Source organism: Podarcis melisellensis (assembly GCF_964234715.1).
Source record: "Podarcis melisellensis genome assembly, chromosome: 11".
NCBI lineage: Eukaryota > Metazoa > Chordata > Lepidosauria > Squamata > Lacertidae > Podarcis > Podarcis melisellensis.
Genome location: NC_138543.1, coordinates 37,278,484 through 37,293,151, shown reverse-complemented (window position 1 = coordinate 37,293,151; position 14,668 = coordinate 37,278,484). Strand labels below are relative to the sequence as shown.

At 39.0% G+C, this 14,668-nt stretch overlaps 1 protein-coding gene across 6 annotated transcripts in view; it reads left to right on the top strand.

The window, feature by feature from the left end:
• The window catches only part of MAST4 (microtubule associated serine/threonine kinase family member 4), a gene marked incomplete at its 5' end in the record, with an annotated part of 206,005 nt that overhangs the window by 30,507 nt on the left and 160,830 nt on the right, over positions 1-14,668 (top strand). For 5 of the 6 annotated variants that reach the window (XM_081929316.1, XM_081929315.1, XM_081929313.1 and 2 more), the window contains one exon: positions 1,234-1,355. In XM_081929316.1, coding sequence (XP_081785442.1) covers positions 1,234-1,355 — 122 coding nt within the window. Of the gene's footprint in view, positions 1-1,233; positions 1,356-14,668 lie in introns of those variants that run through there. The other variant, XM_081929311.1, reaches the window with a different exon arrangement.

Sequence of the window (14,668 nt, the reverse complement as noted above, 5' to 3'; positions counted from 1 at the left end):
GCCCTAATATCACATATGTGTTCATAAACAAATAGGCATCAGGCAATCTTCTTAATTGTTTACTTAAAATCAGCTGCTTTATATCTTTCTTTAAGTCAATCAGTTTACTTATATAATGCGTTCTCCACGAATAGTTGGTGGTTCACAGAAAATAAATCTACAACAATAATACACAGATATAATACTTATTAAAGTTATAACATGACTGCAGAAATTAACAATTCACTTAAAATATATCAAAGTGAGCATAAAACTTACCAGCAGATCAGTTAGCAATATTAAATACATTCACATCCCAAGGTAGTCCAAATCTGATGGTGTTACCATAAATACATTAATAAAGAAACACCTTTTAATAATAATAGATGTCTAAGTGATTTACAGTAGAATAAAACAGAATAACAACCCACCCCCTTTTGTATGTAGACCCAACAGTGTTTACTTTTGAAGGCTCCAAGATGATGTAAAGTAGGTAGAAACCCCCACCCCCATGGTCAATATTGAGTCTTTCTCCTCTCACAGCACTTCTCCTGGAAACAGCTTCTTGATGAAGGTTCCTTGTGCCAGAGTCTGGGGACTCAGCTACATTAGTCAAAAAAACATGTTTTGAATTTGTTGTAAACATGCAACATTAGATCGCACCAGAGAGCAAAAGCAATTTTTACATCGCCCCCCCTTTTGTTATAACGATTTAATTTCTGACTTATTTATGGTGGGGGTTTTTTCTGTGTGTATATCTACCCTGGGTAAGAAATGTACTAGATAGGTCCCAAATGAGTAAAGCAAGTCTTTTTTCCTAAAAAGGCAGGAAACAGGAGAAAGGGGGTAAGTAGAGAGAAAGAACACCCAAGGGATCAAAATTAATTCTTAGTGCAAGTTAAAAAAAAGAAGGCATTAGGAACAGTGGGTCAAATCATAAATAAACCAAAAAATCCTCCTATTCACAAGTCTCTCATTTCTTTTGTTCATCAGTTTCTTAATACTCAGAATGGGATAAGTTTGTATTTATATTTGTATTTGCACAGTAAGATTTATTACTTGGAGTATGTGCATATATCTAAGGCTAGCTGAATATCTGTTTCAGAAGCTTATAAGGAGCATTTGAGGTTTAAATCTTGCTAAGTCAGACCAAATTTGTCCATTTACAGTGAGTTGCATGGACTGATATTGCTGACCATTTACTGTGCAAGAGGCTGTGTACTGACAACTTTTTTCCACCTAAACTTTCGACAGGTAGGTACTTGCTGCCAAATGCTGTTACACAACAGTCATGGCAAACTGGAGAAACTTCCAATCTTGTCCGAATGCGCAGTCAAGCTCTTGGGCAGTCAGCACCTTCTCTGACAGCTAGCTTGGTGAGTTATATTTTCAAATATTTGTTGAAACTAATGTTTATGTAACATTGCGGCAAGGAGTTTATTTGCACTACAGTCAAATATTCCAAAATTGTTTTCAAAAGATACAGTAATTCAGGGCCTTTCACATAACTGTTGTCGGTTACTGTATATAATAGTACTAAACATGTACAGTTTATCTGAATTATGTTTACTGGGGGAGCTGTAATTTTGAATTGCCTTACTTGCTTTCCTATAAAACCTCAGCTGGGAGCACATTTTAGTATAGTTTTTTCCATTTAAGTAGTCTATTTAAGAAAAAGAAGGAGTCACGTTTTTTTAATAATACACTAGTTTAAAATACTGGGGTGTTGTTGTTTTTAAAAAAGACATTCTATTATTTTGTTCCATTATGTGCATGCAAGTAGCTTACTAAAGCAATGTGTATATTGGTGTGTGTATTTGAAGCTCATCATGATAACGAGGAAAACATAGTTTGGTATACTGTGTAGGACTTTTTAAATTGGGTGATGGAGCTTCAGGTTGCAGCTGGTACTAAATCTCGTAAGTTAGGAATGTTAGCAATAGAGTCAACTTTTGCGCCACCACTACTTTATAGGGGGAGGGGGATATGTTTTTGAAAGTCATCTTGCAGGTCAATGGAATGGTAAGGCTGTCCTCAAAAAGTATTCAGTCTTGGTGTGGCCCTGAAGACTATTTTAAACTTAGTGTTAATTTTTTCACCCCACCGCCCCAAAACCAAAGAAGAAGCTTGGGCCTGACACTTCATTATAGATAATAAGAAAGTACTAAGTACTTGTGCTTATTTCAATATATATATTTAAACTGATAGATATATTTAGTTATGAAAGCATGGAGATGGAATAGTTCCTCAATGCAATCAGATTTGGAGACAGGTAGATAAAATCTCATCAAGTCTGCCATTTGGGGATGCACAATATAATTTATTACTGAGGTGGTATCTAACACCTGCAAGGTTAAATGAAATCCACCCAGTTAATGGCTCTGAATGTTGGGAATGTTTTGTGGGAAATGTCCATTTATAACATAATGTGATGGGAATGCCCACTTGTCACAAATTATTGGTGGCAAATAACTAAAAATATCTCAGATATAATAGAGCATATATTGAGACCTAGCCCTGTGTAGATGGGGATATTGTAACTATAAATCTGAAATCACTTGTCAGTATGCCAGCAGGCCCCAACAGAGTGGGAATGGCTGATGAAATGTACAGAACTGCCTGTAATGGACAAGCTGACAGAGCTAGTAATAATAATAATAATAATAATAATAATAATAATAATAATAATAATAATATAAGGAAGGTAGGCAGGCTAGGAAATGCTGACTTTGCTGAAAGATAGAACTGTTTTGTTGAGTTCTGGAATGTGCACTATAAATGTAGGATTGGAAATATTTCAGCGTATGTAATTACGGTTTGTATGAGAAAACATGGGGATAGTGAGCTTTATGTGTAAAACATCGCATTAAAAAACTTCATACACTTAGAACTACAGCATCAAGTAGTATCTGAAGGAAAACATTGTAACCTGGAGTGTTCAGTCAAGTAGCAAATAAGAAAATAAAACAGCCAGATTGGACCACACCAAAGACCTTTCTAGTCTAGCACTCTATTCCCACAGTGACTACAGGAAAACCTCAAAAAGACATGAACATAATATATCTTTTTCCACTCAAATTCTAGACCCTTCACACATGTACAGAGTTTTTCAGTATGAAAGGTATGGAAATGAAACATATAACAATATTTTTCTCCATTTTCATGGTACAGAGTCTGAGGTAGTTTATAATGAGTTTATAAAGTCTACACACTTATAAAGAAGTACCATAGATTCTAATTTCAATTTTTAGATGTGACTTCTCTTGAAACATAAAATTGTGGTTGTTCTATTAAAGAATGGCTTTTCATGTAATGATGGTTTGCAGCATTGGAAGTTATCTAAATTAACACACCCTTCAATTTTTCTGCATTACATTTTAATGCTGATACTTGACCAGTGATGTGCTGTTTTGCTTCACTCAGTCAGCATTTGTCTAAATAAATGCTGCTTATTTGACCTTATTACATCTTTGCTGTTGGAAAAGAGCAAAACATTCATTCCTGAAATATTCCTCTCTTGCTTTGTAGAAGAATTCCTCTGTACTCTGTTATTTCCACAGCTGAAAATAACTGTATGGAAAGGAATGGCCTTTCTTCCTGGGGAGTTTACTGTATTTGTTTAGGAGAGAACAAATAACAAACACTTAATCGAAAATGATAACTCCTACTAAATTGTCATATGCCTTTTGTAAAAATGGTTTCAGATATAATTATGTTAATTAGATTATAACTTGGTATTTGTATGTATTTCAGGAGTACTTCAATACTATTTTATGCTTTACTTCCTCAAATAAAACGGTTCAATTACCTACCTGAGAGGTTATAAAATACCTTATGTACATAATGCAAGAATAAACAAGTGTGCCTTCAGAAGCGTTAATTGGAAATATATTTGAATGTCAAATATAGTGCTGGCTTGCTTTTTAGCAATAATGTTGAAATCACTGTTCTGTTAAAATGGGCTGTTTAAGAGTATTGAAGTGGGTCAAAGAGCTTCCTGTTAACTGAGCAACACTGTAATTGAGAGGGCTGGCCCACCCATGAGGCAGAGTAAGGCAGCTGCCTTGAGCAACGAAAGTCCCACTGCTAGTGTAGAAGTGCTGCCGCCAGCAGCACCAGTTTTCAGTGAGATCTTGCCAGAAACTGGCACTGCTGCTGGTACTTTGTGGACACCTCCACACAATACAGATAAGAGGCTTGCAGTGCCTGCTGTGGCTTGTGGGGTGTCAATGGGGCAGGTGGCACATTCCTCTTTTGCCTCAAGCAGCAAAATGGGATGTGCTACCCCTGGTAATTGATATGGTCTATATATTCAGCAAGGCGACGCGGATGGTGCTGTGGGTTAAATCACAGAGCATAGGACTGCCGATCAGAAGGTCGGCAGTTTGAATCCCTGCGACGGGGTGAGCTCCCGTTGTTCGGTCCCTGCTCCTGCCAACCTAGCAGTTCGAAAGCACATCAAAGTGCAAGTAGATAAATAGGAACTGCTCCGACGGGAAGGTAAACGGCTTTTCCGTGCACTGCTCTGGTTCGCTAGAAGCAGCTTAGTCATGCTGGCCACATGACCCGGAAGCTGTATGCCAGCTCCCTCGGCCCATAAAGCGAGATGAGCGCTGCAACCCCAGAGTCGGTCACGACTGGACCTAATGGTCAGGGGTCCCTTTACCTTATATATTCAGCAGAATTAAAATACTTATTACAACTGGTCTCTCTCTCTCTCTCTCTCTCTCTCTCTCTCTCTCACACACACACACACACACACACACAAACTGATTTGTTCTGTGAACAACATGGTCTGTGACTGCTTAGATGCTGCCTTCTGTGACAATCTCCTAGACGTGCTGAGAGACTACTTTATTAAATGATCTTTCTATTATCTGAGGGTGTTTCCTGATGGGGAGTTCTAAGTTTTACAAAATAATTCCATGGTATTAGCCTTTTTTATTTTTTTAAAAAGTTAACTCATTCTACTCTTGGGATATACCTGTGTGGACAAGGAAGGGATTTGTGTCCAGATCTCAAACCTAAGGACTCCTCAGAGGAGGAGGAATGGGAGCAGGCCCCTCTAATCACCATGAAGAACAAAAAGCTCCAGATACCTCTGCTCGAGTACTGGAGGTCACTATGCCAGCTTCCTAGGTTACTGGATGACTTCTAGATCCCCCCCTTCATCTTCCCCAGGACTAGAGAAGCAGAGGATATGGCAAGCCAGGTAAAAGCTTTAAAGCCACTGTCTAATGTGGCTGACTAATGGGATGTCAGGCACCAGCTGAACACTGAGGAGAGTTGGCTGGAAGCTGATCTCCCAGGTAGCAAGCAGGACAACTCCACTTCTTTGCGCAAGACAGAAAAGGCTCAGGACAAGGGAGAGGTCATGAAGTAGACAGGCAGCAGGAAATTCACAGGCAAGCAATGGAGATACTTCATGGAATGCTCTTCCTGCTTGGTGCCTCAGTTGCACATTTTTCGATCTATACCCCAAAGAGATCACTCTGCTTCTCCACTCTTCTCCCTAAAATAAGATTTTCTGAGCCCACAAAAGAACATTAAAAAGAATGAACAAATCATGGCTATGCCCAAGTTAAATGCCTAGAGTGGAAGCAGTCTAGGTAACTTATTGAGAAAATAAGGAAATGCAGAGAATTGAGATACAGTTATGTAATGGTTCTAGGGGTTGCTTGTGCGTAAGCCGGTGCTTATCTCCCCGGCTGGGTGCAAACACCTGGCTGGGCTGCCTAAGTGAACCTTTTCTGTCCGGACAGCCACTCACCCGTGGCTGACTCAATCGCTGGCAGAATCTGTCAGTGGGCGTTTCTTAAACTTCTTCCAGCAAAGAAGCTCTTTGACGCCTAGTCTCCTCCTACTCTCTCTGCGCGAAAACCTTCTGCACAAGGAGGGAGTGGGCAGCGGAGGACCCCTACTCTCCCCGCTGGTCCCAGGCAAGGAGTCATGGGACCGCCTCGCCGCTTCCCCCATCTGCCCCCCTTCTCCACTGGTGCTACGCTGATTCTCTTCCCCAGAAGATGGGCTGCTTCTCCCAATCCCTGGACGCTCTCTGGAAACCCTCTGGCTTTTGCTCTCTCCCTCCGGCACTGATGGCAGTTCCCTGACAAGCTATCCCCACATGAAGTGCCCCAGACTCTGGGTTCATCATCTTGAGGCACCTTCTTTGTGTGCCTCCTCCACAAGAGGTCCAGAGGGTGGCTACACAACAGGCCATTTTTGTTGAATGCTCTCTCCAGGGAGGCTCGCCTGGCACCTTCATTATATAATCTTTAGGTGCCAGGCAAAAACATTCCTCTTCTCCCAGGCTTTTAAAACTGTCCGTGTTGTCGTGTTTGTTTGTTACAATGGTATGTTTTTTGTGATTTTATATTGTAAACTGCCCTGTGATCCTTGAATTGAAGGGCAGTATAGAAATTTAATAAATAAATGGAAAAAAGAGAAAAAACACGTTAGCTGCATCTTTGCTGATGGCTGGGATCTGGTCTTCTGCTTGCCATAAAGGTTTTCATGGGAGGGAGGGGTGCAACCTCCCTGATAGCTCTTTTTCCTCTGATCGCTGGCAGAAGCTGTTGTGTCCGTCTCTTATGTATGGCCAGAGTTAAAAACTGACCTGTATCAGGCTTTAAAGTTATTACTCTGGCCTTTTTTCATATTCTATTTTGTGACAGCTTTGTGTTCTTGGGATGTGGCAGGCAAAATAACTGAATGTATACCTGCTGTTCTCAGAGTCACTGTGAGCTTATGTATGCTTATTTATGTGTTTCATATAAAGCAGAATGGAAGGGTGAAAATTTTATAAATAAATAGGTGTAAATGTGTGCCCTTCCCTCAAAGCATATCCTGTTCTATCCCTCCTAGCAAGGAAGGGCACAGACTTTGCAAAGTCCCTTAATACTGGAGTCAGATGCAAATTTTCTTTAGAAGGTAAGCTCTTCTGGTAAAAGTTTTTGCTGATTTGGTCTGGTAAAAGCTTTCTGACTCAGTTTTTTATATTTTATTTCACAAGGAGTAATGCAAGAGCAAACCCAGTTGTGGTACAATCTTGGGGAAAGACTGTTGCTTTTCTTGTCTGTTAATATCTAGCGTCCCCATGACCTCAAGAGGACTTTAAAAGCATACACCTTCAAACTATCTAAAAATAGTATATTCTTCCCAAAAGCAACCTTTGGGATCATGCTCCTGCCTGGCAGGTGAGCAAGCAAGCAAGCAAGCAAGCAAGCAAGCAAGCAATAAAGGCAAGTAATAAATAAAAGAATTGGGGGGGGGATTTTCTTTGCTTTCTGCCACTTGAGGGTGAAGAAGGCAAAGAACTATTGGAAGGATTGAACAACCATATTAAAATATGGTATAAGAAATATAAAGCAATACTGGATCACAGAAGTAACATAGCCTCTAGGGAAAATGCCCACTGCCCTTTTTGTATCTCTAGTCTCAAGCACTAGTTAAAAAGCATTAATTAAAAGTAGCTAGCTGTAACTTCCCCATCTGAAGGAATCAGGAAGAATGGATAAATAAAAGTATAAAACAATGGTCATGGTGGTAGTGGTAAGACACTCCACAGTAAATAAGCTTTTCCATGTTTTAATATATTACAGCAGAGGCTTAAAGCACTACATCAACTTTGTTACCTGAAAAAACCTAGAAAAAGCCAGAAAGAATGTCTCTTAGTTCATCACCATTCCTATATCTGATATTCAAGCATGGTTTCCAGTTGTTTTATACTACCCATGCACAAGAGTGAGGTATCATCAGGCTTGAGGAGTTCTGTAGTTTGCAGAAATAAATAAAAATCTGTAAAAGGAGGTCCCAAAAAACATGCTCAGTAGTGATTGAATACTAACTGTTAGGGAGAATGGGAAAACTGGATTGGTGCAGGAATGGAATATACCAGAGGAGAATATGCCTGATTGATCACAAAAAGGAACAGAACCATTCCAAACTGGAAAATTTCATGCAGATCTTCATTTTCTAACTGCCTTACAGATTCTTACACCTGCCATTCCAGATTGGAACTGAAATAGAAAACTAGAAACTTCCGGCATTTTTAAGTTTGTAGAAGGTTACTCCTTCACAAAATGAATGTTGAGATTTCATTGACTAAGAAAAATAAAGTTTTTTAAAGGAAATAATTTTATATGTAAGATGCTACATTATTGAAATAAAGATTTTATATTAGTTTTCATACTGGTTTCCATCAATTTGGCAGTTAATTCTGGTGTAGGCAAAGCAATGAGTGTTGGCCTGTGAGATGGGTGAGGTGATTTTTGCAATGGATTTAGCAGACTGCTTTAAAAGTACGAATCTAGTAGTTTGTGCAAGTGATGTCCACAAGGTGGCACAAGAGCCGTGTGTAGTCTATATCATATGTGCTGTAACTAATATGTACTCTGTCCTTCCCTTTTGTTTTCAATGTTCATTTGTTATAGTCAAACTCAACTGCCAATCAAGATACAATGACCACACAGGTGCAACAGCTCTTATTTCAAAATGCATATAAAAGCTACCCATATTGGGATTCTGAAAACAGATAAACTGACTCCGCTCACCCTTGCATACAACTATGATAACTAAAGATTTGCTCTTATTTGTCTAGATGTAGTGTGAAATTAAAATAGTGCTGGACTTTTAAGACATTTGTTGTTGAAATTCAGCTTGTAGATTTAAATGCATGTGGCTAAATGAGAAGCAGGGTTCTTACGCACTCATTTCATGTTTTTATCCTTTTTCATTATTGACGTTTGATTATTCTTTATTATGAAATGTACTTCAAAGAAAGCATGTTGTTTACGTTGGGATTTATCCGCCCAAGCAACAGGAAGTGGACCACTTAACCTTAGCTTTCTGATGAAGAGGTAGTGTTTTGCTTGCTCTTCAGAGAATGAGCTCTAAAGGGCAAACAAGATGGGGGAGGAATATCTGCCTGTTCTTTAGAGATGAGCAAGCAGAGGGATCCTCTATCTTGGATCTTGGCACTAAGCTAAAGCTCTCTGCCTGCTCTTTAAATAAGGTAGCATTTCCACCCACAGTCACCCCAGTGCTGGAGGGGGAGTGGTGAGAAATGCTGCCTTTTACTTTGCTGTTGGGGAAAACGGCTTGGTGAACAAAATTGGACTCAAGATCGGCCTGCAGGCTGCTGGCTTCCCATGTCTGCTGCAACGCTACAGTCCATTGAAGCAGACGGAAGTGCCTAGTGGAGAAAGGGAATAAGGGTGTATTTATAATCTGCACACAGTTCCCACTCATTGCTACAGTGCACAGGCAGTCTCTGTATTGTTAAGTCAACTGTTACAGTTGATGAAACCTTTTACTTTCCAATGTATGATATGAAGTCCATCATATGGATTTTTTAAAAAAGTGAGTTTTAATATACAGCAAGCCTGATCTTACGTTGGTTAGCTTTGCAGAATTCCAGGCAGCGTGGAATGTTTCTTCCTTCCTCCTTGTCCCCAGGTTTTGATTAGGTACCTGGAAATAATAATAATAATAATAATAATAATAATAATAATAATAATAATAATAATACCAAATGTGTGCTCAAATTGTGCTCCATTTCGAAAGGAAAATATATTTCAGGAGCAGTTCAGACATTTTAGATAAGATACTACTAAAATATCTTGTTCCTACTGATAAGGGAAGAAAATGAATTGTACTTCCTAATAAAACAAATTTGCAAATACTTGGTGCGTGTGGAGCCAAAGTAGAACATCTTTCTGTTTGATTGATGAGGTGATATGTATGGAGACAGTTTGGTATATATCAAAAGTATACTAGGATGTTTTTGTTAAGCTGTCCAAACTCATAGCTTAAAATTTATGATTTTCTTTTTGAAATGTAAATTTTCAGTACCCTAATTTCTGCTATTCTTAACTGTATCATGTTGTGATGGGCAATATGACAAAAATAATAAGTCCAGGAAGATATTCAACCCTCTAGTTGACAGGGAAAGATTATGATGCTTTCAGACCTAAACTGTATATATTATAAAGCCCTATAACCAAAACAGTAAACTTTAAATGGCAGCATAGATCATATTGCTCACATTGATCTCTTCTTTACTTGATGATAAATATGTTCGTTTAAAAGCATATTTTTTAATTTAAAGTGGGTGTCGTAGTAGAGGGCTGGAACTTTTTAAAAGACTGATTCAAATTTGCTGTTCAAGGGCAGTCATCACTTAAATTTTAAGCCATGCTTTAGTTGCTGATTTTCAAAAAGGCACTCACACACAATTGTATAGAAGCAGTGACTTAAAAGTGGCCATGGAATCTTATAGGAGCTTTGTTGCTGCTGACTGGTATTGGGCGTGATGTGACACAAGCAACAGCTAGCAAATCTCTATCTTAATCAACAGGTGCATTGTGGACAGCTGTCTGCAGCCCTGGAGCATTTAGTCATAGTGATAAAGCCTTTTGTGGCATTTCTGATTCATGATAAACCATGAGATGGTGACCGATTAAATAAAAAGCTGGAATTTAAATTGCTGGAGGTCACTACAACAGAAATTAAACTTGGTGAAGGAGGATCTGGAAGAAGGGAAGCAATAAGAGAAATTATCCAATAGAATATTGTGTTCCTAAGTGTCACTATCAAGCAGAAAGATCCTGTTTCTAATGTATTATAGTCGATTATGTTGTTATAAGTCTATGAGGAAACACAGGAGTACTGTTAATACAAAGTGGTATAATAATTTGTGAATTATTGGTAATTAAATGTGTTTGTCCTGTTTTTTCTTTGTCATGCTACACAATAACATTAAATACGTAGCTGGCAACTGTGTCTGGAATTTTACAGGAGTGTTTATGGGCGGTGGGGGAGAGATCATTGGCACTACAACACATAGCAAGGAAAGGTTTAACTCTCTCCTTACCAACTGTCCACTACCTGGTATCTATGTGACTTAGAAAAAAACCTTTCCATTGATGTTCCCCTAACATTTTAAGACATCTTGCCTGAAGTCCTGCCAACACCTGGTACCAGCACTGTACTTATCCATCAGACAAAATATTTGAATAGTGTGTGCAGTCTCTGGCAGATCTTACCCCTGATTTTATATGATACAATGCACTAAAGCATTATTCAGCTGGGTAGTCATGAGGATCCCAGCCTGTGAACACATATTTCTACTGGGAGATTTTAATGCCAGAGTTGGAGATGCTCATCACACGTGGAACAAATTCTAAGGCCACTTTGGTATGAGCAGCATGAACAAGAACGGACAAAGGCTGCTTTTACTGTGCTCATATCAAGGCCTCTGCATCATGATCACATTATTTTCTACTAAGGCAAAACATTGAGTTTCCTGGAGACATTCAAGGTTGGGCCACTGGCACCAGCTGGACTTGATTGCCTTTACTGAACTGTGTTCATATCACATAGAGCTACCACAGTGCCAACTGCAACATGGATCGCTCCCTGGTGGTGAGCAAGATCCTTCTCCAGCCAAAGAGGATGCATAGTACAAAGCAGAAAGTGTGGCCTCAACCTGAGTTTTGTGAGAGCTCTACTGAACTGCCCCAGAGACAGTGTTGAAGCAAGGTGGAATTACATCAAAGAGGCAACCTACAACACAGCTATGTCCTCTTTTGGTGAAAGAGAGTAGCAGATACTCGACTGGTTTGAGGTCAGCATTAAGGACATGGAGCTTGTTGTCACTACAAAGCTTGAGGCTCTTGTGAACTATAAGTGTACACCCTGCGAGAAGACGCTTGTGGCACTGAGTAAGGCAAGAAGAATGTCATCAACTCTCAGACATGTGGTAAAACATCAGGACAGGATGCAATCCCAACTGAAGTGCTAAAAGCCAGCCTCCATCCCTCCCTCATAACACACCTCCACAGCCTTCTCTTGCAGTGTTGGGAAACAGAATATGTTCCACAAGACATGCACAACTGTAACGACTACTATGGAATCGCCCTGCTGAGTACTGCGGGGAAAGTCTTCACCCATGTAGTTCTCAACAGATTGCAGTCACTCACTGACAGGGTCTATCCCAACTCACATTGCGGTGCAGGAATGGAATACTTTTCATAACTGTAGGAAGCAAAATTGTATAATTACACTACCCAAGGTAAAGTTTACTAGTTATTTAAGAGTGAAAAGCAGAAACATAATATATTGAGACAGAGGTGAGCAGTGCTTATTGAATTCTGGTGTAACAAAGCACATACTTCACATGACCCAAAATTTTTATTTGAGATGATATTCCTTTTAGTTTGTTATTCATGTCATTTTTCCAATTCATTTTTCATACTTTTCTTTTTACATATTTGTGGTTTTACAAAACTGACTAAAAATTACAATTGCAAATTAAAAAGTCACATCCTTGATTATAGCCCAAGGAGCATTCATGGGAAGAAGGCTACAAACTCACATGCAAGCTCTGGATCTGCCTATTGTGTAAAATGTGGCAGTTAGCACTGGGATATTGTTACTCTGATACTGAAACAACTGCATTGGCTGCCACTTGTCTTCTAGGCTCAATTCATTGTGTTGGTTTTATAATCAACATGCTGAAGTTTAATTAATGCATGCTTAGCGTAGCTCACTTCCCTCTCCCTGGAAGGAAATGGGTAATCAAGTCTTTGTTCTCCTTCAGTCTACCTGAGGAGCGCCATGTGTTAAAAAGGTTTGAGCTGATTGCTCAAGTTCAGATAGCATGGTTCTCACCAGCCACTCTTGAGTTCATTAATAATTTAGGACTGTTTGTAACTAAGCAAAGTTTTACTGCCTGTGCAACTTTCTGGAGTGGATGAATCTGAGTTTGTAAATAAACTATTTTTTAACTTACCAAACGTGTGGTCCTTTCCTATGCTGGGGGAAGAGGGAAACTTTTGGAACTCGCTTTGAAGGGTACATTTTAAGGTTTTATTTCCACACTTTGCTGAATGTTTTGTGTTTTTAAATTTCTATTGGGGTTCTCAACAAAGAGTACTTTTTCTAAACTTTGATATTGGCATCCAGGAATTTTTTATCTCTATCTCTCTCTCTCTTTTTCCACAAATACAAAGAGTGTGCTCAACATGACTGTTTGGTTATGAATGAGGACTGATGTATCTGTAAAGCACTTTTTGAATGCAGTAGAATTTTAAAATACAGTTCATTTATAATGATATTTGTGTTGCTTGTGAAATGATGGACATCTGATTCTAGTTTCTGACAGTTTGCATATGTTATATCTGAAAAAAATTAGTCTAATTCCACTGTACAACATTCAACAAATTGACACAACAAACTTTCCAAATCTAAGACTAGCATCCCACACCTGGTCAAAATACAAAAATATGTAGCAAAGACAGTCATTTTATCTTGCTGGTTCTTCAATATCTATATTATTGCCCAGAGCCATTCTTTCAACACTTTTTTTTGTCTCACAAGTTTTGGCCTCCAGCATGCAATATAATTTTTTATGTATGTGTGTCTGCTTCTCAAAGTGATGCTTTCTGACAGGAAATCAATATTTTTTCAAGCTAGATTTGAGGGTGCGATTGTCATAATCCTCCTCGTAGACTTTGTTAATGGCTAAATGCTAGCCTTTATTTTTATCTTTCACATTGGCCTTTGGTAAGAAATGTACCTTTCACCTCTACTGTAAAAATGTCCCTCTTCATTCCTCACTTCGCAAGTGTTTGCAGAGATTTTGAAAAAGGTGTGCTGGAACCAAGAATTTAAAATGCCATTAGTTGTTTTAGAGAGATGGGTGCTACTTAATAACCTCCATAGAAAGGGGAAAATAACAGTTTCAGTTTCAATTTATTTCCGTATGCACTTATACCCCATCTGTTTGTTGAAGAAGCCTTACAAATAGGCCCTGCATTGATGTCACCATCACAAGATCTAGTTCTCAACTGCTACAGACTGAAGTTGGGTGCCAGAGCACTGAAGTGGAGGGAATTAACTTCAGTCTACCTTTCTCATCAATAAAGCTCTGTGGAAACTGAAAACTAGTAAATGGACGAGAGAGGTTCTAGCTTAGTCCTTTGCTTAGATTTTTGCCTTCTGAACTGGTTTCCCATTTTAGGTAGATGTGTCTTAGAAATGTGATTTCCCTTCCTTCAATATTTCTGGGTAGCCTGTCATCTCACTATCATGCCTCTGTAAACAAAGCCTGAGAAACAGTATTTCTGACAATTGACCTCATGCTTTGTAAACTAGCAAATGAAGGACAGTTATTTATTTTGCAGGAATTTAATCATTAAAAAATAATAATTGAATAACACTTGGCATACATATTGTAGAAATAATGGTATAAATAAAGCATGCAGAATATAACAAAAAAGCAAATCCTTCAAACACAGCAACTGTGATAGAATACATTACCACAAAACAAAAGCAAAAAATTACAACTATCTGTTCTTATTAATGTCCTGGCTTCTACTGGAGGTAGAACTTGAACAAAGGTTGTGGTATTTCCCTTTAGCCAGTAGGGATGGTAGGTTGGGTTAGGTTCCACCTTCTGGCGAAAGCAGGCCTCTCCCATGATGCTCTAGTTTACAAAGACATTGATTGAACAAGAGACATGCCTCCTGTGATCCTGTTATGAGTGGACACAACTTAGTGCAGCAAGCGGGACTGTTCCCTGGGCTGGGCAAGAAAATGGGCACTCTTCTGGGAAGGTCTTCATTTCATATTTTTATGTGCCTGGCGAATTGACTGCCACAATTGTGGGAGAAAAGGGAGACCGCAT